This window comes from Phoxinus phoxinus (genome assembly GCF_949152265.1).
Source record: "Phoxinus phoxinus genome assembly, chromosome: 18".
NCBI classification, from domain to species: Eukaryota; Metazoa; Chordata; class Actinopteri; order Cypriniformes; family Leuciscidae; genus Phoxinus; species Phoxinus phoxinus.
Genome location: NC_136893.1, coordinates 19,697,387 through 19,724,467, shown reverse-complemented (window position 1 = coordinate 19,724,467; position 27,081 = coordinate 19,697,387). Strand labels below are relative to the sequence as shown.

Sequence of the window (27,081 nt, the reverse complement as noted above, 5' to 3'; positions counted from 1 at the left end):
GGCAGCATGGCTAACCGTTTAATCTCTATGAACTACTGAATGAGTAAAATGAAAATTTGTGAAAATGTGCTTAATTTTCTATATATATATATATATATATATATATTAAAAAATGTACAATGAAAAAAAATATAATGGTCCAATGTAAAATAGGACCATTGTTATTTTGTTCTTTTGATTTCGGGGTGAAATATGCCCATGGACAAGTTCATAGTATTTGTGAGACTAAACGTGTCTGGTGTTTGAAGATGAGTCATTTGGGCTGGAATGGAGTCAATGGATTGTTTACAACTGAGCTTTTACGCATGAGCCAAACTTTTTTCCTGTGAAGCACTGCCTGAAGGACTGATATTATTAACCACTGTCTCTGGTTATAACAATAGTGTCTATATAAGGATTAAGTGCAGGAATTCCAGAGGTATTTATTTTTAGGAGCTTTTATTTCAGTCTATTGGCCGCACCGTCTCCTCATTAGGCAGTGTTTCAAATCCACAGGGAGGCGGGATTTAAGCTCCAGTGACTATGAGCTGTAGTCATCCCTGCACTTTGAGAGGATGTCATAAATTATAACTGTTCGTGCGTCATCCATTGAGGTCATGTTCATTAACTATAACTGGATAAATGGGAAACAACTTTGTCCGTTTGCTTAGGTATAGTTGGAAAGAAGGTGTTAAAGCTATTACACACCAAGTCTACGTCAAAGAGCTGACTGTGTTGTAGCCTCACGTTGGCTGCCTATCGGCCAAAAAGCTACACTTTAACACACCGCCAAGACTACAGGCGACTGTCGTCTAGCATGTGCGTCCTGTGTGTAAGGAAATAACTGTCTATATCAGCGGGTATAAATAGTCTGTATCCGTCATTCAAAAACGTTTACAATCCGTAAACAAAGCCGCATTTTCTTGCTATTTTGAATATCAATCCTGCTGATGACTTCTTCATTCCTGGCAGCTCATGTTGTTGTTATGAAAATATTTGCGCACTGGAATGTTCAGGTAAGATGATGTAAAATTAGAGCATCCTTCTATCTGTGCCCTCTTGACTTCTTTGCTTGCTTTCATCACTTTCACTTATATTCTCGTGCGCTGACACTGAACAGCCTATAAGAACGATATCTCTCACCGACAGCCAGATGCCTACTCAACACGCTGAATCAGGCAAACTCCCTCCGACATGATCCCGACTAGAGGCGACGTGTGGAACACACCACAAAAACTAGCCCGACAGATGCTCACCGTTGGCCCAACATTGGCTGATGGCTTAACTTCGGCTTGGTGTGTCACATCCTTTAGGCCAAAGCCAAGATCTTGTTATTCGGACAGGTTCTGGTTGAGTACAATGCCTATATTTTGGGTCTTCACATGCTCACAATAAGTTTGGCAATTAGTTTTGTGGAATTCCACAGGACATTGTCACATTTCATTCAGACGTGATATACCAGAGAGTAGGAACTACAGGCCATCCTAAAGTGTCAGCTGGCACTGAAAACACATACCTACATACTTCATGCTATTAGCCTCATGCCAAAGCACATTACTCTCTCCACAGGTGCAAGAACAACATTGTTGGCCGTCAGTGTGACAGATGTAGCCCAGGTTTCTATGGATACCCCAACTGCAGACCATGTGACTGCAACGAGGCAGGAACTGAGATAGATGTGTGTGACTCCTTCACCGGACGCTGTTTATGCAAGGTGGCTCTTCCTCTCCTTCTGTGCCTATATAATTTGTGAAATCATTTATATATCGGTTTTCTCTCAAAACATTCAGTGAGCTCCCTCATCATCTCTGTTAAATCAATGATGTGTCGTCCCTCTCAGGAAAATGTGGAAGGCTCTCGCTGTGACCAGTGTAAACTGGGAACGTTTCATTTGGACCCCACTAACACTAAAGGCTGCACCAAGTGCTTCTGCTTTGGAGCCACTGACCGCTGCCACAGCTCTGCCAAACGGAGGAGTGAGGTACTGTCCCAGAAATAAAGACCTGTTGTTTATCAAATAATGAATTCAGCCACCTTTATACATGAACATATACACTACCGTTGAATCTCCAGCCACAGTACAGTGTCATTGTAATCATATTTTACCGTCTGTTGAGTTGTCGTCACTGGCTACACGCAAAAACAAACATACAGCGCAACCAGTGTAGTCTGATTTACTTACAGATGACCCTTATAAGCTGGTTCTTTTGATGATTTGTTCAAAAAAAGACTCACATATTCCAAATCTTTCACTGAAAAAACTCACTGTATCAGTTACAGAATCAATATATGATTAGCTTGTTAACACTCTTTTCAGTGAACCTTTGTGTTATGCAGGTTTGTGAAAATTAAATCAATGTAATTACTGTCTGGTGTAAAATTTTAGTGATATTTTTTATTTGATCTACAGATCATGGACATGGCTGGCTGGGTACTATTGAGGAGTGACAGACAGGAAGTGCCTGTGTCCACGTATCTCGATCAAGATCTGGTGGAGGCGGATCTGAGTGATGTACCTGACGTCTCTCAGGACCTGCACTGGCACGCTCCTCGCACTTACCTCGGCGATAAAGTGAGTCCACAACAATTCATGATATTCAGAGTAGAGAAGAGCAGGACAAATTCGGTCATGCATTCCTGTGCTCTGATCTTCTATACCTAGACTTTATAGGTGCTCTCATCCCTATATTGTGACGTCATGACAGCTGCTGTGACATATGTTTCAACCAAGCTTATGAGTTAGCCGGCGGTCAGACAGTAAGGGGCCAGACAGACAGCTGCATCTCCATCAGATAGCTCACATTAAAGCTACAGGAAACATAAGGGTCAGATAAACAATATAATCTGATAACTCATGCACACCTTGTTTGGTCTGGTGCTAAATGTTGATGCCGAGATTGAATGCAGGCTTAGTGCAGTCTTTTGTTGACTCAGGAATTATTGTCTTAAAGAGGCCATATAATGCCCTTTTTCAAAGTCTTGATTTTGTTTTTGGGGTCTATTAGAATAGGTCTGCATGCTTGAATGTTCAAAAAACATAATTTTTCACATATTTTAAATTATTACATCACCTCCCTTCCCAGTGTGTCAGTAACGCTCTGTTTAGTTCCTGTCTCTATGAAGTTCCTTCTTCTGAAAAGTGCAGTTTGCTCTGGCTGGCCCATTGTGGTTTGATTGGATTGAATGTCTCAGTCAGTAGAGCTTTATTTGTGTGTTCGGTACATTTCTGATTTTTGAAAATGTAAGAAAGCAAAATAGGTCCTCTTTAACCAGATTTTGTGTTCTCTTTGCCATGTGTATGTGTAGGTGTCGTCCTACGGAGGCTATCTGCGCTACCGCTTGCACACCCAGACGATGCGAGGTGATGCTTTTCTGATTGTCGAGACCACACGGCCAGACATTATACTCAAGGTACCAGAGCATACCCTCTGTCAAGTTTATTTAGAATCTTTACATAAAGTTGAAGTTGATCTTAACTGAAAATCTTTGTGTGTGTGTGTGTGTGTATGTCTGTGCGTGTGCAGGGGAATCAGATGACTCTGGTGTACATGGAAAGAGAGTATTCCTCTCCTGAAGACCCTCATGAGGGGATCATCCACCTGGTGGAGGTGAGGAAATCAGTAACAAACACTACAAAAAAAGAATATGGTCTTCAGACATGAACAAACTGAATTGTTTGTATGCGCGTGTACAAAATAATTCCACAAATGCTCAGTTGTTGTAACTCGAGTTTCCTCTTTCTCATTTAAAGGAGAGCTTCAGGCACGCTCAGACTGGGAACTCTGTGTCCCGTGAGGAGTTGATGATGGTGTTGGTGGCGCTGGAGTCCCTGCAGATCAGAGCGCTGCACTCTCAGTCGGCCCAGTCCGTGTCGCTGCGCGCTGCTGTGCTGGAGGCGGCAGAGAACCTGCCCTCTGGTCAACATGCCAACAACGTTGAAATTTGTCTGTGCCCAGGACACTATCTAGGAGACTCCTGTCAGGTAGTGTGCTTTAACAAAAACAAGGATTTTATACAATCACTTCTATACTATGATTTAATGCTTTTTAGAAGTTCTGTGTGGATTTGCCAAAAAAGCAGCTTTGGCAATTTGCCTGTTTAATAATGCGGGAATAAAGTAATATTGGTGGAAAAGTTCTGTATTGGTGCATTATGGAAGAGTGTTTCCACACTTCTTTCTTTTGTTGAACACAAAATAAGATTTGTTCAAGAATGTTGGTAGCCAGACAGTAGTCATTGACTTCCATACTAGGGAAAAATTACTATGAAAGTCCATGGCTACTGTTAACTGTCTGGTTAACAACATTCTTTGAAACATCTTCTTTTGTGTTCAACAGAAGAAAGAAACATACAGGTTTGGAACAATATGAGGGTGAGGAAATGATGACAAATTGTTGGGTGAACTATCCCTTTAACATGTTCATTTCTTCATCTCCGTCTCCCAGCAATGTGCTCCAGGCTACTACAGAGACACTAAAGGGCTGTTCCTCGGGAAGTGTGTCCCCTGCAACTGTAACAGTCACTCTGATCAGTGTCTGGATGGCTCTGGGATATGTATGGTATGTTCAGCTCACTAAGTCATATATAAATCACATGAGACATCAACATGGGCAATATATTGCTATTGCATATTCCACTGGGTATAGTAAAATGTCAAACTTCATGGAAAACAAAGTTGTAAATCCATAAATGGATGTCGGAGCAGAACTCAGATCTTCAATTAGGCATTAGATGAAAGTTTAACTCTTCATACACAGAACTGCCGCCACAATACCGCCGGAAACCATTGTGAGAAGTGCCAGGGCGGTTTTCATGGTAACAACACAATTGATGGCCATGCGGTGTCCTGCTCCAGCTGTCCCTGCCCGCTGCAAGTGGCTTCAAACAAGTCAGTGCCCGTTTTTCATCATCTGGACAACTAATTTACCATTTCCTGTTCTTCTCGAACCTTTTTTTCTTAGTTTTTCTTCTGTTGATTTACTTGTGCCAGTTTCTTTGTCTTTAACCGCCAAAAATAGTTGATTTTAGCGCTGGATATCCCAGCATGCCACATTCTCAGAGTAAAGGATATTTGTCTGTTTGATCTTGTTATCAGTTTTGCCATTCGCTGTGTGGAGAAGCCCAAGCATATGCAGTGTCTGTGTATGCCTGGCTATGCTGGATCCAAGTGTGAGAGGTACAGTTATGAAACATCCACTTATTTTATTGTTATTTATTGACTATTTATTATTAATCAATAATAATTTTTATTATTTTATAAATGTTGTTATTATTATTATTCATAATAATAATCATTATAAATAAAATAGGGTCGATTTAACATGTTACTTTTAATTATTTACTTATTATTAGCGCATTTAAAGGCCATTCATCAAGAGAGCCATTTACTTCACTCCTGAATGAATCAGCCATTTGAATGAATCGAAATGAAGGAATGACTCAGTGACTCAACTGTCACGTACTGGCAGCTCTAGTTTCTTATTTAGAGTATCATTTCATTAATAATATAACTTAATATTTCCATATTAATAAAAGGGAAAATTCACCTAAAACGAAAATTCTGCCATAATTTACTCACTTTCATGTTGTTTCAAACATGTATGACTTGTTTTGGTTACCATTGACTTCCATTGTGTGGAAAAAAAAAAAGCTGAGACATTATTTTGTGTTCCACAGAAGAAAGAAAGTCATACAAGTGTGAAACGAAATGAGGGAGAGTAAATGATGACAGAATAATCTGTAAATATATCTAAATACCAATTCAGATGCCAATTCAAATTATGGTTAAAAAAAGTATGTTTATGTGCAATAAATTCTATGTTGCATCAAATAAAGTATTTCTATCTAAAGCCACTTTTTGTAATGGCTATTTGATGCTTTTCTCATTTAACACAAGAATGACTTTACATGATCGTTTGGGGGTAATTTCTCAGCCAAATTTGATGTGAGATTCATTTGTGATTAATTCGATTAATTGATCAGCACATCATATTAATTTGATAACAAAACATTATACATTATACATGTATTCTATTAAATAAAATAATGTATCATTTATAAATGTGATACATTATTATTGTTATTAAATAATTAATTACAGTCGACATGAAAATCACTAAATTACTTATTTTCTGCATAATGCAGGTGTGCACCAGGTTACTATGGAAACCCAATGGTGATTGGCAGCACATGCCAGCCGTGCAACTGCAACGGAAACTCAGACCCCAACATGTTGTTCAGCGACTGCCACCCTTTGACAGGCGAGTGTCAGAGCTGCATGCACAACTCCGCCGGGCCGCACTGCGAAATCTGCGCCCCTGGTTTCTACGGTGATGCCACCACAGCCAAGAACTGCACCCGTAAGGCAAATTGATATATACTCTAAAGCACATCTGTCATCTGGAAGGTGTTTAAAGTGTTCTCATGATTGTGTTGTTTCCCCCAACTGCACTACCCAGGATGCAACTGTTCTCCGTGTGGCACTGCGCATTGTGACCCTCACACCGGGCAGTGTCACTGTAAGCCTGGAGTGCTGGGATCCCACTGTGACAGCTGTGAGGTATGTCTGCTTATCTTGTTTGCCTATTTATTGTTTTGTCTCAGTAGTTGATGGTTATAATGTTTGTTTGTTTTTTAGGATGGGGCATTTGGCTTTGATTCCTGCACTGGCTGCCGTAAGTGTGATTGTGAAGCAGCAGCGGCGTTGGTTCAGCCATGTGACCCTGCTAACGGCTCGTGTGCCTGTCGGCCTGGGGTCAATGGGCCGAACTGCCGCCAGTGTGCTCCAGGTTACTGGGACTACAGCCCTAATGGCTGCAAGAGTGAGTCTAAAGCACACATACACGCAACAGGAGGAAATATTACACATGATCTGTTGATTTCAATGAGGTGTGTGTGTGTGTGGTCTGTAGAGTGTGAGTGTAGGGGAGGTCGCTGTGACCCTCGCACAGGAGAGTGCCGCTGCACCGCAGGTCTGACAGGGAAGCAGTGTGACACATGTCTCAGTCAACACAGTGTCGTAGTGCAACATGGAGCAGATGTGCACTGTCAGCGTGAGTACTGCTTCACTGGACAACACACACTTCATTCACTCACAGATGCATTCATTCATTCATTTTGCTCACTCATTTTTTACAGTACTGTTCAAAAGATTGAGGTCAGTAAGACATTTTAAAATAAATTAATACTTTTATTCAGCAAGGATGCATTAAATTGCTCAAAAATTATGGTAAAGGCATTTCTATTATAGCATATTCTCTTCTATTACTGAAATAGCAATACTATTTCATAATATTATAGTTTTTATTGTATTTCTGTTCAAATTCTTGCAGCCTTGTTGATCATTAGAGACTTCCTTTAAAATCATTAAAAAATCTTACCAACCCCAAACGTCTGAGTGGTAGTCTATATACACTCACTCAATAGCTGAATAATTAATTGAATTATTCAATAATTAAATTGCTCACACATTAACGAATTCACTCTTTCAATACAAAGGCAAAGTAAACAATATTTGTGTGGGTCGCAGACAGTTCATTTCACTCATTAGATGTGATTTGAATGATGATGAGATGATTGTTGTGCGTTATGTATTTAGCCTGTGACAGCTGTGTGATGGTTCTGCTGGAGGATCTGGACAAGATAAACCAGCTTTATCAGTCCGTCGCCAATCAGCTGACCAGCCTCAATGCCAGCTCAATGGCCTGGACTCAACTACACCGCCTCAATGCATCTATGGAGGACATTGCCGTGAGTCTCTCTCTCTCACATTTTAGGATTTGCCCCACTTAAAATAACCAACTATAATCGTATGCCACAGAATGCCATAACAAACTACAACAGCACTCTGGACGAGAGCAGGAACCGGGCCGATTTGCTGGAGGGAGAGCTGCAAATCATTGACTCGGATATTAAAGAGTTAGAGGAGAAGGTATGACAACATACCATCAGATTAACTTATTCTGTTTTCAAACCAAAGGGACCGTAAAACCATTTGACCATAAAACCAAACCATTTTTTGTGTGTGTGTGTCTGTGTATTAGGCCTCGGTCACGCAAAAAAAAGGAGATGCTTTAGAGGACAACACTAACTCCACACACACTAGAGCACAAGACCTGCTTGGATTCATAAAAGGCATCATGGGAGATGTGCAAGGTGGGAGTATGACAGATACTTGAAAAATGCCTTAGTACATTTACCACATTCAACTGACTTTTCTGTATCTGCCCAGACATTATACTGCAGGTGAACCGGACCGCACAGAATGAGACCAGGGTGACCGATGAGAAGGATCTGGCTGGAAAGATAGCAGAGGTGGAGTCCATGCTCAGAGACATGCGCTTCAGGGGCTTTGACTTCCAGAAGAGAATAGCAGGAAATGAGCTAGAACAAGCCAACAAGTGTGAGTGACAGGAGTCTAGAAGAAATGTTCACCAATTTCAGCCTCTTTCATTTTATTGTGTAACATTTAACTGATCATTTTATAACCTTTCGAAGCTTATAATTTCCTTTATAAATACTTGATGTTGGATTGGAAAAATGGGTAACACTTCACATAAAGCCTTTGTATATAATGCATAATAATAAAAGTATTTTAATGCATTAATTATGCCATGTAATGCATCTCATGAATAATGGTAACCACAGTTATAATAGTACATTATAATACTTATGTATTCACTGTTACAACTTTAGAAAGTGTAATGCATTACAAACACATCACAAACAACCAAATTCAGATAACAAGGAATCTGCAAATATTATAATGCCTTTTAAGTTTGGTTACAATTATTTATGAAAAAAGAATTTGACGCATAAGAGCATATATATTAGGAATACTTTTATAATGCATTATACATAAAGGCTTCAAATAAAGTGTTATTAAGCTTGATTACTTAGTTAAAAAAAGCTGACACTTTTGTATTCACATTTATATGTGTTAATTTTTTTTACTGTTTAAAATGGATAGACCTTTATAGTTGTTGTCTCTCTGTAGTGGTAGATCGTGTGAAAAATGAGGTTGCAAACCGGACATTAAATAATGAGGCTGTGGCAGAGAACATCAGAAACAAACTGAACCAGTTCAATCAGCAGCTGATGGACCTGAGAGATGCTCTGAATGAGGCCGTCAACAACACCGCACACACCGTAGAAGCCAACAACATTAACCAGAAACGCATGGAGGAGGTCCAGGTAATCATTCAAACACACAGACACACAACTAGGATTTGGAAAAATTCTGGAGTTTTAGTTGAATTGGCCACACATCATATTAATAGGAATCTGCATATATTTTAGATGGAATTGCAGCGAGAACTATTTACTGCATTGCAATTCAATTCAATATAACATTATTGTGTTTTTCTAGAAAATAATAAATAAGCTGCGTGAGAAGCAGAAGGAGGTGGAGAACCTGAAGCAGATGGCAGAGGATGATGTGACCCAGGTCAACGACCTGCTCTCCATGCTCCAGGACTCCAAAGAGGTATGTAGAATCATAACATTTCTGTATTTACCATTAAAGAACCTCACTGAGCACATCTCTGGATGCTGTGTTCCCGCTATCAGGATTATGAGCGTCTGGCCGCTCAGTTGGACGGAGCGAGACAGCCCTTAGCTGAGAAGGTGCAGAAGTACGCTCCGTCCGCCAATAAAATTCCCCTGGTGGAGGCTGCAGAGAAACACGCTGAAATGCTGGACCAGCTCGCCAAGAATCTTTCCAGGTGTGTGATCCATATATGGTCAACTTATATGGGTTTTTTAGGGCACGTTAACACAACAACGATGTAGTAAAATGGAAAAGTTTTTCCTCAGTACATTTTTTGTGTACTGACGACAACATTGTCAAAATGATCCCCGTTCACACGGATCTGCGAAAAATGACTAAAAACCCTATATTATGCTGCTAAGCCAGTAGTTGGCGATGTCACTTTGTAAGGAAACGCTATGCGCCTATAGACTGAACACGTAATACTTATGCGCATGACATCACCGTTTTCACAAATTCACTTTTTTGTAGTTTAAATGTTTTCATAAGTTTGCATTTTCAGGCCCACGAAGCGCCAATGTCATGTAAATCAATGGCCAAAACGCATAAAAAGTTTTCCATTTTTAGTTGAAAACGAAAAGATTCTGGGGCTAGTATCTTGATAGCAGTCTGATGCCCAATGCAATGCCTGTGTACATAATAGTAGCAAAGGAGACGACCACAAAGTTTCTGAAGTGAACAATTATTTTAGACAATATTTTATGTAATTATTTTATACATTTTACACAAAGCAAGTTTATTCATAAAACACATTTCATACACATTGATCACTTAAAAGTGCTTTACACAGACATAAAAACAGAAAACAAAAGTAAAGACAATTTTTTTAATTAATTAAAGTAACAAAAATGGCCATGATTAATTTTTTAAAAATGGGAAAAATGCATTAAAGGACATAAACTGAAATAAAATTATACAGTGCATTGACTAAAAATTCAGCACAGTGCTAGTCAATAACAAAATTGCCATAATAAAGCATTCATTGTGCCATATTGAACGTTGCACTTTCTCTCATTCATAGTAACATGAGTGCACCGTCTTTGTATATCTAAAGTGTTTGGTATTAGTCAATATCGGCATGGCCATATATTGCGCACATACTTGTATTCTCTGATGTAACCTCTTCGAATACATCGAATGTGTTTTAATATGTAATATTGCCCTGTGGTCATGTGTTTGTTGTTGTGCAGTCTGATATCCGGCTCCAATCAAGACGGTTTCATACAGCGTGCTCTGAACGCATCTCGCGCGTACACTAACATTATACACAGTATACTGGAATCTGAGGCTGCTGCTAAGAAAGCCAATGAAGCTTCTACTGAGGCTCTGGAGGTACAGTCAAACACACACACACACACACACACACACACACACACACACACACACGCTCCATGCACATCACTGCACCTTTATTAATCCATCCTAATTACTCTTTAAACATGAATACAGAGCACACTTACAGTTTATTCACCTTTAGTTCCTTTGTAAGTCACAGACATTTAGATTTGATTGTTTTTTTTAATATGATCTAGAACATAAAGGACAAAGACCTGCCTCTACAAGCTGCTACACTGAAGAATAAGAGTATCGAGCTTGTGAAGGCAGCAGAGGAACTGAATAACAGCAGTCAAAGTAAGAACAGCAACTCTGGATCTGGATCTAACCGCCACTTTGCACACTTTTATTAAGGTACATCTTTGTTGTAGTGAACCTCTGTGTAATGTTGGCCTATACTATATCTTTGTCAGGTTTAAAGCCACGTGTGGACTCCATACAGAAAGGTTTGCAGGATGCTGAAAAGAAGAAAGAGAAGACGCTGCAAGACCTAAAGAACATTCAGGATAACCTTAACGTCAGCCGAGGTCAGAGGTCAAAGTCCTTAGTCTTCCAAGGTCCACTGTGACCTAACTAATAACAAGCTAAATAAATAGACTACCATTCAAAATGCTGGGGTTGGTCAAATGTTTTCATGTTTTTGGAAGAAGTCTCTTATGCTCACCAAGACTGCATTTACTTGATCAGAAATACAGTTAAAATGGTAATATTGTGAAATATTATTACAGTTTTAAATATCTGTTTTCTATTTTAATATTTTTTTAATGTAATTTATTCCTGTGATGTCAAAGCTGTATTTTCAGCATCATTACTCCAGTCTTCAGTGTCACATGATCCTTCAGAAATCATTCTAATATGATGATTTGCTGCTCAATAAACATTTCTGATTATTATCAATGTTAAAAAAAGTTGTGCTGCTTAAAATTTTAGTGGAAATATGATACTTTTTTTCAGGATTCTTGGATGAATAGAATGTTTAAAAGTTGAAATCTTTTGTAACATTATTAATGTTTAAAGTATTAATATAATTACCAATGTCACTTTTTATCAATTTAATGCCTCCTTGCTGAATAAAAGTATTATTTCATAAAAACAAAAGTCGTATTGACCCCGCCCACACTTTTGAACGCTAGTCTATATATTTGAGTCTGTCGAGAGAAGTTTAGCTTTATTAAATCAAAACCATGACCTAAACAATGTTGTTGGAATGTGTTTGAAATGTTTCAGAAGACATAGCGAGCGACATCACAGCAGCTAAGAGTGCAGTGGAGCAGGCTAACAACACGGTGGCTAATGTTAGCAATGCGCTGGCTCCAATTCAGAAGCAGCTGGAGGAATGGCAGAAGCAGTACGGAGACTCCAACGCCACCAGCGACGATATCAACAAAGCCCTCAGTGACGCCAATAAGTCAGGTGTGTGATAGTGAGCGTTCGTGAGTGAGCATATGTGACCTTGACCTGCCTTTCACATAGAGTCCAATGTATTTCCATGTTCCTGCAGTGGTGGCACTGAGCGACACTCTTCCTCAGCTGATGAAGAAGCTGGATCGTCTGCAGAACACCTCACTTCAGCCGTCCAACATCTCCGACAGCATCCAGAGGATCCGCCAGCTCATTGAGAAGGCTCGCAACGCCGCCAACAAGGTACAGCTCTTCAAAAAAGTCATTGAGAATCACAATTGGTTAAAACAGAGATCACAATTCTCCCACGATTCTGATTGGACAACTGAACAAAATAACATCACTAGAGGTTCTGCATTCAAAATGCTAATTGCTGCAGTTTATTTAAAAATATTTTATTAATTTGAATTTGAAAATGTGCAGAGGTGCAAACTGAATTAAAAAAAATGTGTTTTAATGACTGATTCAGTGACTCACTTATAAAGACTTCACTTGTTTCATAACAGGATGAATCAGTGTTTTTGAATGAATCTTTTGAATGATTCAACGGCAGATACATTTAACAGTCACTTGTCGCCACCTACTGGTGTAACGATGCAATCTATCTTTATTTGAAGTGTTAATTTACTTTACAAGGTGATTTACTCTATTTTGATAACTACTGTAGACATCAATGTTTATATCTGAACTATGAACTTTTATCCCACTACTTCTGTGATAATCTGAATCCGAAATACCGATACTGCGTGGTTGAATTTGTGAAGCCGTTTGATACCTACATCTCAAATGCTCTCTCTGGATCAGCATCTGAATGTTCGCTGTGATCGTGCTTGTCAAAGGTTTAATAGCCAGAGACGAATCGCTGTTGTTTCGGAATAAGATCGCGTGGGTGTTTGAATGGAGATCCCGATCTTTTAATGATTAATTTACTTGTGCAGCTCTACAAGATACTGAAGTATTCTCAGTATTCCATAAAGTGTTGCTGCAGGCAATGACTCGACTGTCCTTCCTTCAGGTGACCGTGTCAATGCAGTTTAATGGTAAGTCAGGAGTGCAAGTGAGGAGGCCCAGTAACGTGGCCGACCTGGCAGCTTATTCATCACTACAAATGTACATCAAGCTACCACGTGCCGCACGTAGACGACGGCAAACCGTAACCACCAAACCCCAGTTTGTCTTCTACCTTGGAAACAAAGACGTAAGCCAACTCCCTCAGCCTAACAGTGATTTGTACCTTTTGTATGTTATGCAAATTGAGCTTTATGATATTTTGCTTGTATTATTCCTATTATTTTAAAGCTGTTTTAAAGGTAGGGTAGGTAGGATTTATATAAAAACTTTTTACCAAATTTGATTAAACTTTCTATATATATCAATGCATAATTAAAATGTTAGTACTCTGATAAAAAGAGTATAAAAATCGAGTGACTCTAGACCGTTTAATCTTCATTAAACACAGCTCATTATTTCCATTCGGGACGAATCACAGGATTGGCTTGCGCGACTGTCACTCTCCGTCGCCATGACTACCGCTGCTATTACTGGCTCTGCCCACGTGCGTGCAGTCGCGCACCCGTTTTTAGGTGGGAGTGAATGGAATTAATGAGCTGTGTTTATTGAAGATTAAATACACTAGAGTCACTCGTTTTTTTTACTCTCTATTTCAGAGTACTTGCATTTTAATTATGCATTGGTATATAAAGACAGTTTAAACAAATTTGAATAATTTTTTTTTTTAGACAATTCTGACCTACCCTACCTTTAAGTCACACATGTATAATTGAATATAAACACAAGCGTCTGTGCTGTATATGTGTTGTAGTCAAGTAAGGACTATATGGCAATGATGCTGGAAGGAACAAAGCTGCGCTGGTACTTTAATGTGGGAGGAGATACAGCACAGGTGCTAATGACTGAGGGCGTGAACAGTGAATACTTCAACAAACTCGTCCTGGAGAGGTGGGAAACATGCACACCATCATTGCCGACACTTGGACTTCATTGATATTATTTTCTAGCTGCATTTCCTTTACACTTCTACTGTATTTGTGTATTGTGTGTGTTCAGGACTTTACAGTACGGTCAGATGGCAATGTCCACAGATCCAGATGGCACAAAAATATTTAAACAAATCATGGAGGCTGGAGGAGAAAATGGCCTGCTCAACCTGCCAGCTGAGGAGACCGTGTTTTATGTCGGAGGTTATCCCAACACTTTCAGTGTGAGTAATGCTGAACACTTATCTATGGAGCGGAATAGAATAGAGACTCGGGATTGGGCACTTTTGACTTTTGGGCACAAATTATTGTTTATCTGCTAAATATCAGCTTATCCTTGTCATAAAGATTTGTAATATTAGTGCATCTCTAGCTAGAATTATCTGTAAAATCTCACAATCTCAATGTTCGTCTCTCTCAAACACTCACAGCCTCCTGTGGATCTGAACATGACATCTTCAAACTTCTTCAAGGGCTGCCTGGAGTTGCTAAGTCTAAACGAAGAGCTAGTCAGCCTCTATAACTTTGAGGAAACCTTCCAAATGAACACCAACACGGACCTCCCATGTTCACGGTCAGAGGGGTTTTATGTGTTTATTGGAGGATATAATCTGTTAACTCTTTGTGAGAGTGCATTCCTTGTTAAATCACTGTGTTAAAACAGGAGGAGGCCATCCAATACGCCCGAGTGGACAGTTGACGGAGTGTATTTTGATGGATCAGGCTATGTTGAGGTTTTGTTCGAAACTCTGAAGGACGACCGTGTGTTTGAGCAGAATGTCAAACTCGTCTCGCAAAACGGCATTCTGCTGTCGTTCCAAAGAGACGTGAGACTTCTTGTCTTTTGTATGATTCGTGAATTTTAGACACGTTATCATGAGTTAATGTCATTTTTCTCCGTCGATTGTCCCTTCTCAGGATAAGTACGTGACTGTGGCTGTGCATGGCGGCCTTCTGAAAGTCTTCTATAACGTTGAGGGAACGTTGACCGAGCTTACCGACCCACAACAGTCAAAACTAAAAATCGGCAATGCTCAGGCCAAATTTGTGAGTAAAACCCTCTATTCCTGCCAGATGGCAAGATTGTATCTTTACGTTTTATTAATTTCTATGTTTTTTGTTTTCAGTTGGATGTTATCTTTCAACTTTCTAAAAGTGAAATGCTAGTGAGGCTAGATCGCCAGAAGGTCTACTCGCTTTCCAGTAAAGAGCTCAACTTCACAGGAAGATACTTCCTGGGTGGAGTGCCAGAGGACCAGATGCCCGAGAGGTGACCATGCAGATATTTCCATTGAGAAGTTATATTTAGATCCATTTTGGTGTAGGCTGTGTTAATTAACTATCTGTTCATGTCATTGCAGTTTAAAGAGCGTGTTTCATAAGCGTGGCTCCATAAAGGGCTGCCTTAGGACCATAAAGGCCTTGAGAAGCTTTGTTCAAATTAAGACCATGAAGAGTGTAGGGATCAGCTACGGCTGTCCAGAAGACCTGCTGGTGAGAGCCTCATCATACATGCCTCTTAAGGGTTGGGAATCCACATTCAGTTCTGCTCATAGTGTTGGAATATCTGGGTTCTTCTGCAATGAGGGAACATACTTGTATTCGCTCAGTTATTTGTGAAAAAAGAGGCCTCCAAAATCTGGGATATGAAGTAACGAATGCTGCTATGGGAAAGGCTTAAAGTAACACTTCCCCATTTTTTGAAATAGGGCTTATTCACCGTCTTTCCTACATTTAGATAGGTGGGCAAATGCATTTTTGTCTCAGTGCATGCATTGTTTTAGTTTAGCAGGGTCGCCACTAGCTTAGCTTAGCATAATGAATGGAATCCTTTGTTGCCAGCTAGCATGTCCTGAGTAAAAGTGATTAAAAAAAAAAAAACACCTAATTACTTCTTGTGGCCTGCATATTCACAACGAGTACAAATAGCGATGCAGATTAAGACTAGGTGATTTCCTAGGCAGATATTGACTTGGGATTATATTAGTGTGAAGCACTAATCAGAATTAGAACCAGAATCTGTAAAGATGTTATGATTCCCAACCCTACTGTTTTCACTGCATATGACCTCTACTGTACCAAGTTAAGATGTGTGTTTATGTGTGTTTGTGTCGTTGTTTTTAGTTTACTCGTGAGGCTCATTTCACTGGTGAAGGTTACCTAGGCTTAAAGATGGAGAGTGTACTGGATCTTCCAGACAACTTCTATGCTGGCATCGGCTTCAGAACAGATCAGCAAAATGGACTTATGTTTTACCATCAAGGCCAGGTACACATTACACTGATCACAGGTTTGCATATCAAGTCATATTTGAAGAACATAAAAAAACAATATAATGTTTGTGTGTGTCCCTTCAGAGTGATGTGTGTCAGGTGGTCTTAGACAGCGGCCATGTAGTAGTGAGTTCTGGCAACGAAGGAGTCAAGTCTCAGAAGACATACAACGACGACAGCAGTCACTACGTCGCATTTTACCGCAACACAAATGGGTACGCCAGTGTATGTTTGTTATAGATATATTATTACATTGTGTTTGTGTACAGAGTTAAGACTATTTCTGTCTTTGTTTAGGTTGCGCATTTATATAGATGATGTCCTTGAGAGTGGAGGAGAAGCTGTCAGTGCGGACACCAGCAGGGCGGCGCTGCAGTCTGACATTACCTATGTGGGCGGCACACCCGCGTCAAACGGCGTCACCAACCTCACCGGCTGCCTCAGTAACTTCTTCATGAAGAGGTGTGTGTGTGTGATGCAGAGAGGGAGCAACGATGAATCATGCTAAATGAATTAAATCTTATACCTGTATGAATATATAAGCTGTATGAAAAGTTACAGTTAGATCTGCTGTTTTAATTTCTGCATTGTGTTCTTAGAACTGATGTAACCAAGGTCGTAGATCTGAAATCAGCTCAAGAGGGACACAAATACACCTTTGTTTGCCCCGCCGCTTCAGCCCCACTGGAGATACTGGATTCACCACGACGGAATAAACCAAAGGTACTGTTTTAAAAACTAAAGAATATTTTATTTTATATAATCATATTATTTGAATAAGACCACATAAGTATTTTTTTATTTTGAATATTAGATTGTTTAACATTGTATGAATCATTATTTTAATACGAACGCATTTAATAAGAACGCATTTATTTTTGTTATTTTCTTAATGTTAAATAATTAAATACTTTTTTTATAGCATATTTTAATGCAGATTGAAGAGTTGATTTTTGTCAATATCATTTATTTCTTGATTATATTATTTTATTATATGATTATTCATATTAAATAATCATACTATTTTAATAAGAGCATATGAAATGTGTGTCTGTTTGTGAAAATGCAGAACAAGCCTCAAGGAAGTTCAAGATCTCGGATGTTGCTCAAGTCCTGCCAGGGCGAGATGTCCGTCCAGGAGGTCGACGCCCATCATTTCAGCGGCTCCTCCCACAGCCACCTGAGATTTGATTCGCTGCCTCAAGCGTTTAGCAAGGCGTGAGTGTTTCAAAAAACTGCTTTAAACCATATGTAGTTGATAAGTCCTTGTTATGACTGATGGCTAAATGGCTGATATTAAAGTTCTGTACTATTTTGTATGCTTGGTCATTAAAACACTAAAAATAAAGTCAGTAGGTTTGAGATTACATCAAAACTAAATTAGTACTGATTTTAATGATTAACTTTAAGCAAGCATTAGATGACAGCAAATGTAATCTAAATGTAAAGATATGGGAAATGAGCACGCTCTATTAAAAAACTAATACTGACCACAAAAGTAACTAATATCGATCAAAAAGCAGCGGTAAGGTATAATGCATGGGCATTGTAAACTTCATTTGCAGGCCTCACATCTCTCTGGGTGTGCGCGTGAACTCTTCGACTGGACTGGTTTTCCACACGGGAGAGAAGGGTCAGAGAACCATGACGCTCTCTGTGTCTGATGGTCATCTGACGCTGCAGGTCAATGGCGGACGGAGGAAGACTAGCCTACGCACCAAAAGGAAATACAACGACGGCCTGTGGCATACGGTTCGTATGCGGATGTGCATGTGTTTAGACATAAATTTGTGATTTTTTTTTTTCAAATCTCAATTTTTTTACAATGCACTCATGCAGGTGTTTGTGAAAGTGGAGGGTGACAAGGCCTATCTGACAGTGGACGGCATCGACACCCAGAACAAGAGGGCGACGGGTGGAGGGAAGAGTCAGTTTGGTGCTCCTCTCTACATCGGTGGACTTCCCTCAGACCGCAGCGCAGCGGAGGTAAACACTGTATTACACACACACTATCACTCTCTTCAGAGACACTGAACTGCCTACAGTCAGCATCTTCTGCCATGGACTGAACTCAAACACTCGACATGGGCGGAAACTCAACGCGTCACAAATGTTGCAAAGCAAATTGATTTCAACAAAGTTGCACACACAAATGTTGCCTTATCCGTTAAGGATATTTTTAATGCTGCCACCCATGAGAGCCTAAAAAGCTGTTTTGGTGGGCAGCTCAATAGAGTGCGGAAGTAAAAAATTCCATTCATTTTCTCCATACGGAAATTGACTTTTAACGATAACTTATAAACCTTTAGACAGTCTTCCTGTGAGCTACAATGTTGTTAATCGATGGTATTTGTTGCTATTGAAGCCATCAGCCCGCATTTCAACTTAGTTTTAAAATAATTTGTGATGGAAAAACTACATTACCCATGATGCTGTATAGAAAATTCCACCAATCAGAGAGTCGGAACAAGCAAAACATGCCAAAAGATCTCTCTTAAGCCCCGCCCGCTCCCATGAAGTATGACTCAAATGACGTAACTGAGTCGGTACTTAAATATATGAATATATGTGCATATTTATTCTATAATCAAGTCAGTTTCCCTACACTCTCAAAATACTTATTTGAATACATAATGCGTATGCATGCATATTTTGCAACACACTTAAAATACATTGTTTTTAGATATGATCATAATTTTTAAATGAGCAGTTTTATATTTCTCCATTATTTTTAATTCCATTATGCTGTTTGCAATGCTTCATGGGACTGTAGTTCTTTCCCTCACTAAAGCTGTTAAGTACACTGTCTTGTACCTTTATATTTGTGTCAGATTTTCAAATACTTTTTTGCTTCAAATTAAAGTTTGTAATCTTATTATCAGCCTTGGTTCATGGCTTTTAATGGTTTAACAAAGACTTTTTAGCAAACCCTATGGGAGAAATGAATGGAAAAAAAATTTCTAGAACCAGCGCCGCTGCACTCTTCAGGTTTAGGAGAAGAGACTGTATCTGAATATATTGTTCTGAGAGCGAATTAGTACCACAATGCTTTTGTGATGTTGACTTTTCTGTGTTTCTGTTTCTCTCTGTCAGGCTGGTTTCGTTGGCTGTGTGCGGGACCTGAAACTGAACGAGGTGCCGCCACAGAACCCCTCTCACAGTGTGGGAGTGACACCCTGCTACCAGCAGCCCCTCCAGCCCGGGGTTCACTTCTCCAGTCAGGGCGGATATCTGGCCATCGGTGAGCCTCTCACTTCACGTCGTCAACCTGATCAGTCAGTCAAACACACTTCAGGTTTCATTCTCTCTGTCTCTGCGTGTTAGACGAATCGCGGATGTTGGGTCGGGACCTCGAGATCCAGCTGGAGGTCCGTGTGGTTTCAGACTCTGGGCTCCTGCTGCACACTGGAGCCAAGAAAACTCAACAGCTGAGTCTCTATCTGAACCAGGGCCAGGTGACAGCCATGCACGCACACACACAACCTAGTAAAGGACCTGTGACTCTCACAAGGTTAAATGAGATTTATGCTCTTATTATAAGGTTTTATTTGAGTAAATTCAGGTCAACTGGACCCCATTTTGACAGTAGCTGCATTTACATGGACCTATAATCCATTTGTAATCGGACTAGCAGCCCGTCAATCAGAATGAATTGGCCAAATCGATTTTTCGAATTTCATTTGGATTGTAAGATGTGGTTTAAACCTTTTCTAGTCCATTCGATAGGACATGTAAATACTTGATTGAAAACCGAAACTGGAATGGTCTGCGCATGTGCAACGCCTTGTTTTGAGCGCAGGAAGGAGCTTGGGAAGGGGCTTTTTTAGGACCTGAAATAGATAAATATTAAGTCTGCTTTTTAAAACAAAGAATAGAAGCGATGGCAGCATGATGGATAGTATGAGTCAACAGAGGGAAATTCATGTAAACACTGTGTTCGGAGTTCTTTTTAAACATAAGGTGTCCATGTAAGTGTAGCTATTGATATGAGAGGTCAGAGAATATGAAGCACGTCATTTAGGGTTGGTCGTGCTCTCTGATGGTCATTGGGACGGGTCCATACTCCAGTTTGAAGTGTGTGTTTGTTCTGTGCAGGTGACTGTGTTGGTGAACAGCGGCAGTGGAGAGTTTTCAGTCAGTCTCACACCAGAAGAGTCGCTCTGTGACGGAGGTTGGCACACTATTGCAAGTGAGTCATACCCTTGAAAAACAATCATACTGCATTTGACACTTGTGGTGCTTTAAATAAAAAATGAGAATTCTTACAAACATTTTAGGCATAAATCATGACTTTTTATTTTCTGAAACATTTATAAAAGCAAATTAGTTTGTATTCATTTTATTTGAAAATTGAAGGCATTTTAAAAACTGCCGATTTATATTTTTCTACTTAAGTGAAAGTACAGATACGTACCCTAATAAAATATTACCTCCAGTAAAAGTATGTGCTTATTTTCTATTTTGGGTGACCGATGTTATGCTTTGGAATGTGGTGAAGGAAAAGAAAAAGTTTCCCAAAATAAAAATACTAAAACTACTTGAAAAATGTATAACTATCTAATCTGTTTGCCATATAATTTCACACTTTTAATATTTGTTATTTTAGTTGTGAAGAAGAGCAACGTCATCCAGCTGCACGTGGATTCGGCAAGTGAACATGGAGTGGGTCCCAAACAGAGCAGATCGAACGGGGGCAAAGAGACAGCACACGTTTATCTGGGCAGCATACCGGGTATGACACTTGAACGCCTTAACAATTCCTGTCAGAGAACATGCACTTTTCTAATCAAGACTCTTGCATTGATATGATGAGGTAAGATGCTCAATGTAATTAAGCCTTTTGTCCTCTCGTGTGCAGATACCATAACTGTACCTGGTCTCCCATCGACCGTCCTCTCTTTCCATGGGTGTGTGAGGAAAGCCGTGCTAAACCACAAGACTGTCATGCTGTCTAAGCCCTTGTCTGTGTCTGGATCTGTGGGGACTCAGGGCTGCCCTGCCGTATAGACCACATCTGCATTAACCCCTAAATACTCCACGTACACTGACACTATCAAATCAACAGGTGGTGGGTTTGCTTAGCCTTTAATTTAAACAGATATTTATGTTACTTTCATGACACCTGTGTATGTAGTTTCATGGAAAAGCACTGTAAGTGCCAAGACACCACTGATCAATGACCGGACCACAGGAAAGGCACTGGATTTATTTTGTTCCAGGTTTAATTAGTACATGTCACTGATACAATCCTGACCAAACACCATTAAATGGGTTTTATGGGAATATTTAGATGTTTAAACACACTGGAGGGAGAGCGATTTTACTGTGGATGTTCCCAAGCAGACTCGTGTGCCGTAGGGATTCATTGTGTATTATCATCTAAAATCACTGGAGTTGAAAACTCAAGATATTATTTTGTCACTTTTGATATTTTTTGTCAGATTCCCTGAAATAACTATTTTTATTGGCAATAAACATTTCCTTTAAGTTTCTTGTCACTTTGATTAACTTCACACACACACAAACTGGCATTACATAATCAATTGTTTAATAGTGTAGCTTTGGACATACAAAACACACTTGAATCAATGAATGATTAAAGGCAAACATCTCGGACTAGCTTGAGACTAACACTTGTGTTCAGAAGGCCGTTCTAATCCAAGCTCATGTCCTCGTCATCATCTTTCTTGTCTTTGGAATCACCGTCATCAGTCTTGGCATCACTGCCCTCCATGGCCTTGGCAAACGCCTCCACATCTACATAACAGCACAGAGCAAATGAGAGCTTGTGAGAATGAAAGTTCTTTAAAATGGTGAAAATTTAACCTACTTTTCCATAGATTTTGAAATCAAATCGTGTTGATTCGAGGACGTTACACAACTCACCTCCTTTATTAGCTGCGTCCACTGCTTCAGAGGGAAGACCGAACTGGTTCATGAGAGGGCCGAGCTGACCGGAGGCCAGAGCACTGCTGAACATACTCATCGCCTGCACAGACACACACACAGTTTACATCACAGCAGGATGGATACATGGAAAAGCCCACTTTCTCTTTACTACCAATTATACCATTAAATAAACATCAGGAAGTATAAAACAGTACAACTTACTGAAATGTAGGTCTCATGTAATCACTTGGTATTTAAACCGCGGAAAGACGTAAATAAAACCGATATGTATCGGTACACTGATATGGTGGCCGATATATCATGCATCTTGTATAATTTGAACACGTTATGTGCACGACTGACCTGCTGGAACTGCGGAGAGGTCAGTGTGTTCTGGATCTCGTCGGCGCTCTGTGGGAGTGATTCTCCTGACGGCAGGTACGGAAGCAGTCTCTGCTGCACTTCAGGGTTCGCCAGAATAGGAGCCATGACATCAGGGGTCAACACACTTGCCAGGTCCACTACAGAGACAGCGATGGGCAAGATGTTAAAGGAAAGTAAAAGTGGGTGAAGATCACTTCAGTTGTCTGTTTCTCACCTCCCGGTCCCTCTGCGGCCATGGCGGGAACGTTCATGGTGGCCAGGATGCTCTGCAGGTCACTCAGCTGGATGGGCTGTGTGCTGGACGGGGGTCCTGCTGCAGGTATGGAGGGGGTCTGGGCTGCAGGGGTGGTGGGGGTCACCGTGGGCGAGCCGGTGGAGGTGGCAGCAGGGGTTACGGGTGTGGTGGGGGCCTGGGTGGAGCTGAGGCGTGCGGTGGATCCAGAGGAGGGAGTGGCGGCTGCCGATTGGCTGCGGGAGCTGCGGAAGAGGCAGAGAAGCCATTAGATGCGAGAACACTAAGATAAACACACAAATAAGCATTGAGAAATCACCAGACATACCTCGAGGTTGAGCTGCTGGTAGCAGGACCTCCACTGCCCAACAAACTGGCCAGACCTGGACCAGCCAGAGCACCTTAGACAAAAAACATCTTACTGACCCGGAATTCTGAACGCTCTGGAAATAGTATTGTGACTGGGCCATATTGCAATCGGGAACATGGAATCTTGCTTTAAAAAAAACACTCACCAAGTCCACCCAGTCCTGTTGGTCCTATCAGCTGCATGAGTTGGTTGTGGCTCATATTTCCCAGGAGGCTTTGCAAGCCACCTTCTCCTTAAAGAAAAGGATATTTAAAAAAAGGGAAGTTCCCTTAGTACTCTTGTTGACAAAGAGCACATATTTACAAAGCTTTATTTAATCTTCAATACTTTGCACTTCAAAATAAACTGGTCTCTGTTCAGTGGTCCTTATGTAACAGACAACATTATGGATAAAAAGCAGTTGCAAAATACATGCTGCATAATTTTTTTTATTATATGTAATATCTAATTAATGTAACTTGCACACTAGAAAGATTTTTTTTTAATTCTCACATTTCGGGGGCCTGTGAGATTAATGGATGAATGGCCCTGACAGTCTGAAGGTATGTTTACAAAACAACGATGTACTAAAAATGGAAACGTTTTTACGCTTTTTGTGTACAGATGACAACACTGAGGATCCATGTGAACACGGATAATTTTGACAAAAAAATTTAGAAAAATGCTGTATTCTGCTGCCAGGCCAGTAGTTGGCGGTCACTACACACCTATAGACATAATATGCATTACATCATAAATGCTTTTTTTTTTGTAGTTTACACAGATGACAATGGTATAGTTTAAAAAAATTGCACTATGAAACCAAAATTTTTATATTTGCCGTTGTCGTGACTCGTGTTAGTGAACGGCCGGCCAGTCCGCTTATTTAGAGTTTTCCGTTTTCAGTTGAAAGCAGTGTGGTGTAAACGGCCCCTGAAACAGTGGCTCCCAAGCATGGCTCTGGAGCACTACACATTTTAGATGTGTCCTTAATCAAACCAAAGTGAGATGAGTGTTCTGCATCTTCTATCACTCACCACCAAGTGCAGAGAGTTCATGTCCGCCGCCGCCTCCGCTGCCCAGAGCGCCTGGCATGGGGGGGTTGTTCAGGTACTCGTTGACTTTACGACAGTACTCCTCATCTTTATCTGTTTTGGGCTCCTTCACACAAGAGAGACGGGACAGCAAGAACAAATGTGACCGACAGCTGATATCAGAATCTCCTCGATTCTATACTATCCTATTGTGGTATTTTTCACAAATAAACAAATGACGCAAAACATTAAAAAGGTACGTTTGTGAACACAGGGAATCATATTTATTTCAAATAAAGACAATATAGTGGTCATTTTACATACAGCACACAGTGAACACGACCGAATGTAGCGCAGCATAGTTTGGAATCAAGAATTTAAAGTTTGTGGATTATCTGTGCATATCATTATTTTTTTATATTCAAGTGCCCTCATAATATTTAATCAAAAGAACTTCCCGCCAGCTCATCTCTTCTCTGATGATGTGTTTACTGGCGTGAGGGCGGGACAACCTGTCACTCACATGAGATTGACCAATAGCAAATCACAACCATCCAAATAATTCTCAAGTCACACAACAAGTAAGAAAAGAATAACCCAAACCGTTGGGTAAACAGAAAAACTTGGCAATTAATATGGGCCAACATCAGCCTTGGCGAAATATCATATGAGCACTCCTCACCTGCATCCAAAAGAACAGCCTTTTAGAGCCAGCCTTGAACTTCAGCACATACACACGTCCTGTAGTGCACTGACTGACCCGCTTGAACTCACAGTCATCCGGGAATATGATCAGATCCTGAAACGCAAAATCAAAACATTGATATCGATATATATATAAAACACCAGCGCTTGACCACTAACAGTGAACAACAGTCCTCACATCCTCCACATTCCCAGAGGTCCTGTCCTTCCAGCAGAAGTGGATGAGCGAGTCGTCTGTCTGCTGGATGTACACGGAACCCTTGCGTTTGTCCGGGGTCACGGTGCTGCCCTTCAGGCTCATTTTACCAGCCCGGAACTCAACCAGATATTTACTGGAGGAGCTGCGGGAGCCGGAGACCAGGCTGGGGAACAGAGCTCCAGACGACATCCTCACTGATGGACAGACAATACAAACCAGTACAGAGACGTGAAACATAAGTAAATAAGGTTTTATTAAAGATATTGGTGGTCATCTTTAGCATGTTGCTGATAAACAACATGAAGCTGTGAGCAGTTACTCAGCAAGATTGATTAGCATTCTAGCTAGCTTAAAAAAAACACCAAATAGCTAGTATTTGTACAAATATACAATAATATAAATTCGACAAATTAACAATATATATCTTAAGATATAATATAGCACCACAAGACCTAACCATTTTTTCGTTGTTTGGCTTCTGAAACTGTCACGTTAACTTACACTCAGTTAGCATTAGCTGCCATGTCTCAACAACAGTGACTGCGCATTTTGTTTCTGATGTGTATTTTAACGAAACACGCTGCTACAGATCAGATAATAGCGCGTTGTAATAAAAGTGCATCATACCGGTGGATAAGTTTAGTCTTTTGTAGATTCCTGCAGCAGAGAGGTGTCTTGAGGTACACTCGCTGAAGAGTTGCAGATGGGCTAGTGAAAAGTGCCAAGCGACTTCCTGTATCCTGCTAGCCGTGTGTTGCTATTGGCCACGTGCACACGTAAGTCAGCATTTGATTGGCTGAATAACTTGTCATTCTTGGCATGCAGCAGCAAATGCTGTGTCATTGAGAGCAATGGCTCTTTTTTATTCACACACTTACCATAATCAATTCAATATAAATCAGTAGAATACGGTTATCGTTACATAAAACTATAAGCCATTAAAACATTTTCGTCACTCGAAATAAAATATAAGACTAGCCAACTAAAATAACTGAAACTAAATGGGTCATTCTACAGAAATGTTCACTTTTGGTATGACAAGATGTCTTAAAATGTATTTAACATTTAACCTTAGACCACAACATTTAACCTTTTTAAATCTTTTTTGTGCATTTATTTAAAGACCGCATGTACCATTTTTTTTTGTCACTGGTGTTACCTTACTCCTTTTTTATTAAATATTATTTCTAATTTTTTTTCAGCACGTAGTCAGAGTTACAGAAACATAATGATAATGCAACAAATACAGAGATTATTTTTCATTAATATTAATCAGGATTGTTAAAAGTGTGATTGAATGTTAGCTAATTTGCACAAGCATGTATTTACTATAACAATGGAAATATTTGCAATACAGTTATAAACAAGTAATGATGCAATCCTTTAAATTAATAACTTTTGAGTGTCGCAGAATTAAATGGATGTAAAATTATTATCATGTGACAGAAAAACACACACAATGAATCACCACCAGTGACATAAATAATACCAAATATCTTTGATCCAATATTATAAGACCAATATTCTTCAACTATGGCCTAATACAACTACAAGGCCTAATTATAGTCATTAAAAAAAATCCATTATTTCTATGCAAATTTGTTGATTTTTGTTTTTTACTCTTCTCATTTAGCTGCTATTTATTTTAGCCTATATGATGATAAAATAAAAAAGAAGTGCTTAAAAACTTGTACTGTCAGTACTCAATAATGTTGTGTTAAAATAGGTTGGTATAGCAGTTTTCCCAGTGTGGGTTA

The 27,081-nt window shown here is 39.9% G+C and overlaps 2 protein-coding genes across 3 annotated transcripts in view; one reads left to right on the top strand and one right to left on the bottom strand.

The window, feature by feature from the left end:
* Positions 1 to 22,018, top strand: part of lama5 (laminin, alpha 5) — a 72,941-nt gene extending 50,923 nt beyond the window's left edge. The window contains exons 36-80 of the mRNA XM_079587449.1: positions 1,549 to 1,693; positions 1,820 to 1,960; positions 2,390 to 2,551; positions 3,286 to 3,390; positions 3,504 to 3,587; positions 3,731 to 3,961; positions 4,425 to 4,538; positions 4,737 to 4,867; positions 5,075 to 5,155; positions 6,124 to 6,338; positions 6,438 to 6,538; positions 6,617 to 6,800; positions 6,891 to 7,031; positions 7,577 to 7,728; positions 7,799 to 7,909; positions 8,022 to 8,133; positions 8,210 to 8,380; positions 8,975 to 9,171; positions 9,347 to 9,463; positions 9,547 to 9,701; positions 10,717 to 10,858; positions 11,059 to 11,158; positions 11,275 to 11,388; positions 12,089 to 12,274; positions 12,363 to 12,505; positions 13,278 to 13,460; positions 14,085 to 14,221; positions 14,330 to 14,483; positions 14,691 to 14,833; positions 14,924 to 15,086; positions 15,178 to 15,306; positions 15,387 to 15,529; positions 15,621 to 15,753; positions 16,384 to 16,527; positions 16,617 to 16,747; positions 16,830 to 16,994; positions 17,132 to 17,255; positions 17,602 to 17,750; positions 18,098 to 18,284; positions 18,372 to 18,518; positions 19,626 to 19,773; positions 19,857 to 19,987; positions 20,628 to 20,721; positions 21,139 to 21,264; positions 21,391 to 22,018. Coding sequence (XP_079443575.1) covers positions 1,549 to 1,693; positions 1,820 to 1,960; positions 2,390 to 2,551; positions 3,286 to 3,390; positions 3,504 to 3,587; positions 3,731 to 3,961; positions 4,425 to 4,538; positions 4,737 to 4,867; positions 5,075 to 5,155; positions 6,124 to 6,338; positions 6,438 to 6,538; positions 6,617 to 6,800; positions 6,891 to 7,031; positions 7,577 to 7,728; positions 7,799 to 7,909; positions 8,022 to 8,133; positions 8,210 to 8,380; positions 8,975 to 9,171; positions 9,347 to 9,463; positions 9,547 to 9,701; positions 10,717 to 10,858; positions 11,059 to 11,158; positions 11,275 to 11,388; positions 12,089 to 12,274; positions 12,363 to 12,505; positions 13,278 to 13,460; positions 14,085 to 14,221; positions 14,330 to 14,483; positions 14,691 to 14,833; positions 14,924 to 15,086; positions 15,178 to 15,306; positions 15,387 to 15,529; positions 15,621 to 15,753; positions 16,384 to 16,527; positions 16,617 to 16,747; positions 16,830 to 16,994; positions 17,132 to 17,255; positions 17,602 to 17,750; positions 18,098 to 18,284; positions 18,372 to 18,518; positions 19,626 to 19,773; positions 19,857 to 19,987; positions 20,628 to 20,721; positions 21,139 to 21,264; positions 21,391 to 21,539 — 6,415 coding nt within the window. The 3' untranslated portion in view covers positions 21,540 to 22,018. The remainder of the gene's footprint in view (positions 1 to 1,548; positions 1,694 to 1,819; positions 1,961 to 2,389; positions 2,552 to 3,285; positions 3,391 to 3,503; positions 3,588 to 3,730; positions 3,962 to 4,424; positions 4,539 to 4,736; positions 4,868 to 5,074; positions 5,156 to 6,123; positions 6,339 to 6,437; positions 6,539 to 6,616; positions 6,801 to 6,890; positions 7,032 to 7,576; positions 7,729 to 7,798; positions 7,910 to 8,021; positions 8,134 to 8,209; positions 8,381 to 8,974; positions 9,172 to 9,346; positions 9,464 to 9,546; positions 9,702 to 10,716; positions 10,859 to 11,058; positions 11,159 to 11,274; positions 11,389 to 12,088; positions 12,275 to 12,362; positions 12,506 to 13,277; positions 13,461 to 14,084; positions 14,222 to 14,329; positions 14,484 to 14,690; positions 14,834 to 14,923; positions 15,087 to 15,177; positions 15,307 to 15,386; positions 15,530 to 15,620; positions 15,754 to 16,383; positions 16,528 to 16,616; positions 16,748 to 16,829; positions 16,995 to 17,131; positions 17,256 to 17,601; positions 17,751 to 18,097; positions 18,285 to 18,371; positions 18,519 to 19,625; positions 19,774 to 19,856; positions 19,988 to 20,627; positions 20,722 to 21,138; positions 21,265 to 21,390) is intronic.
* Positions 22,019 to 22,058: 40 nt separating this feature from the next.
* adrm1 (ADRM1 26S proteasome ubiquitin receptor) lies at positions 22,059 to 26,162 on the bottom strand. Of its 2 annotated transcripts, none has more exons than XM_079587447.1 (10): positions 25,952 to 26,162; positions 25,304 to 25,518; positions 25,103 to 25,219; positions 24,424 to 24,547; positions 23,553 to 23,639; positions 23,366 to 23,438; positions 23,020 to 23,282; positions 22,785 to 22,942; positions 22,419 to 22,521; positions 22,059 to 22,289 (listed from the first exon to the last, which is right to left on the bottom strand). In XM_079587447.1, exons 2-10 carry the CDS (start codon positions 25,511 to 25,513, stop codon positions 22,186 to 22,188), a joined length of 1,239 nt encoding a protein of 412 aa, XP_079443573.1. In that variant the 5' UTR covers positions 25,514 to 25,518; positions 25,952 to 26,162; the 3' UTR covers positions 22,059 to 22,185. The 2 variants fall into 2 exon arrangements, with proteins under 2 accessions (XP_079443573.1, XP_079443574.1); XM_079587448.1 differs by having other exon boundaries at positions 23,553 to 23,636.
* Between the last annotated feature and the right edge of the window lie 919 nt (positions 26,163 to 27,081).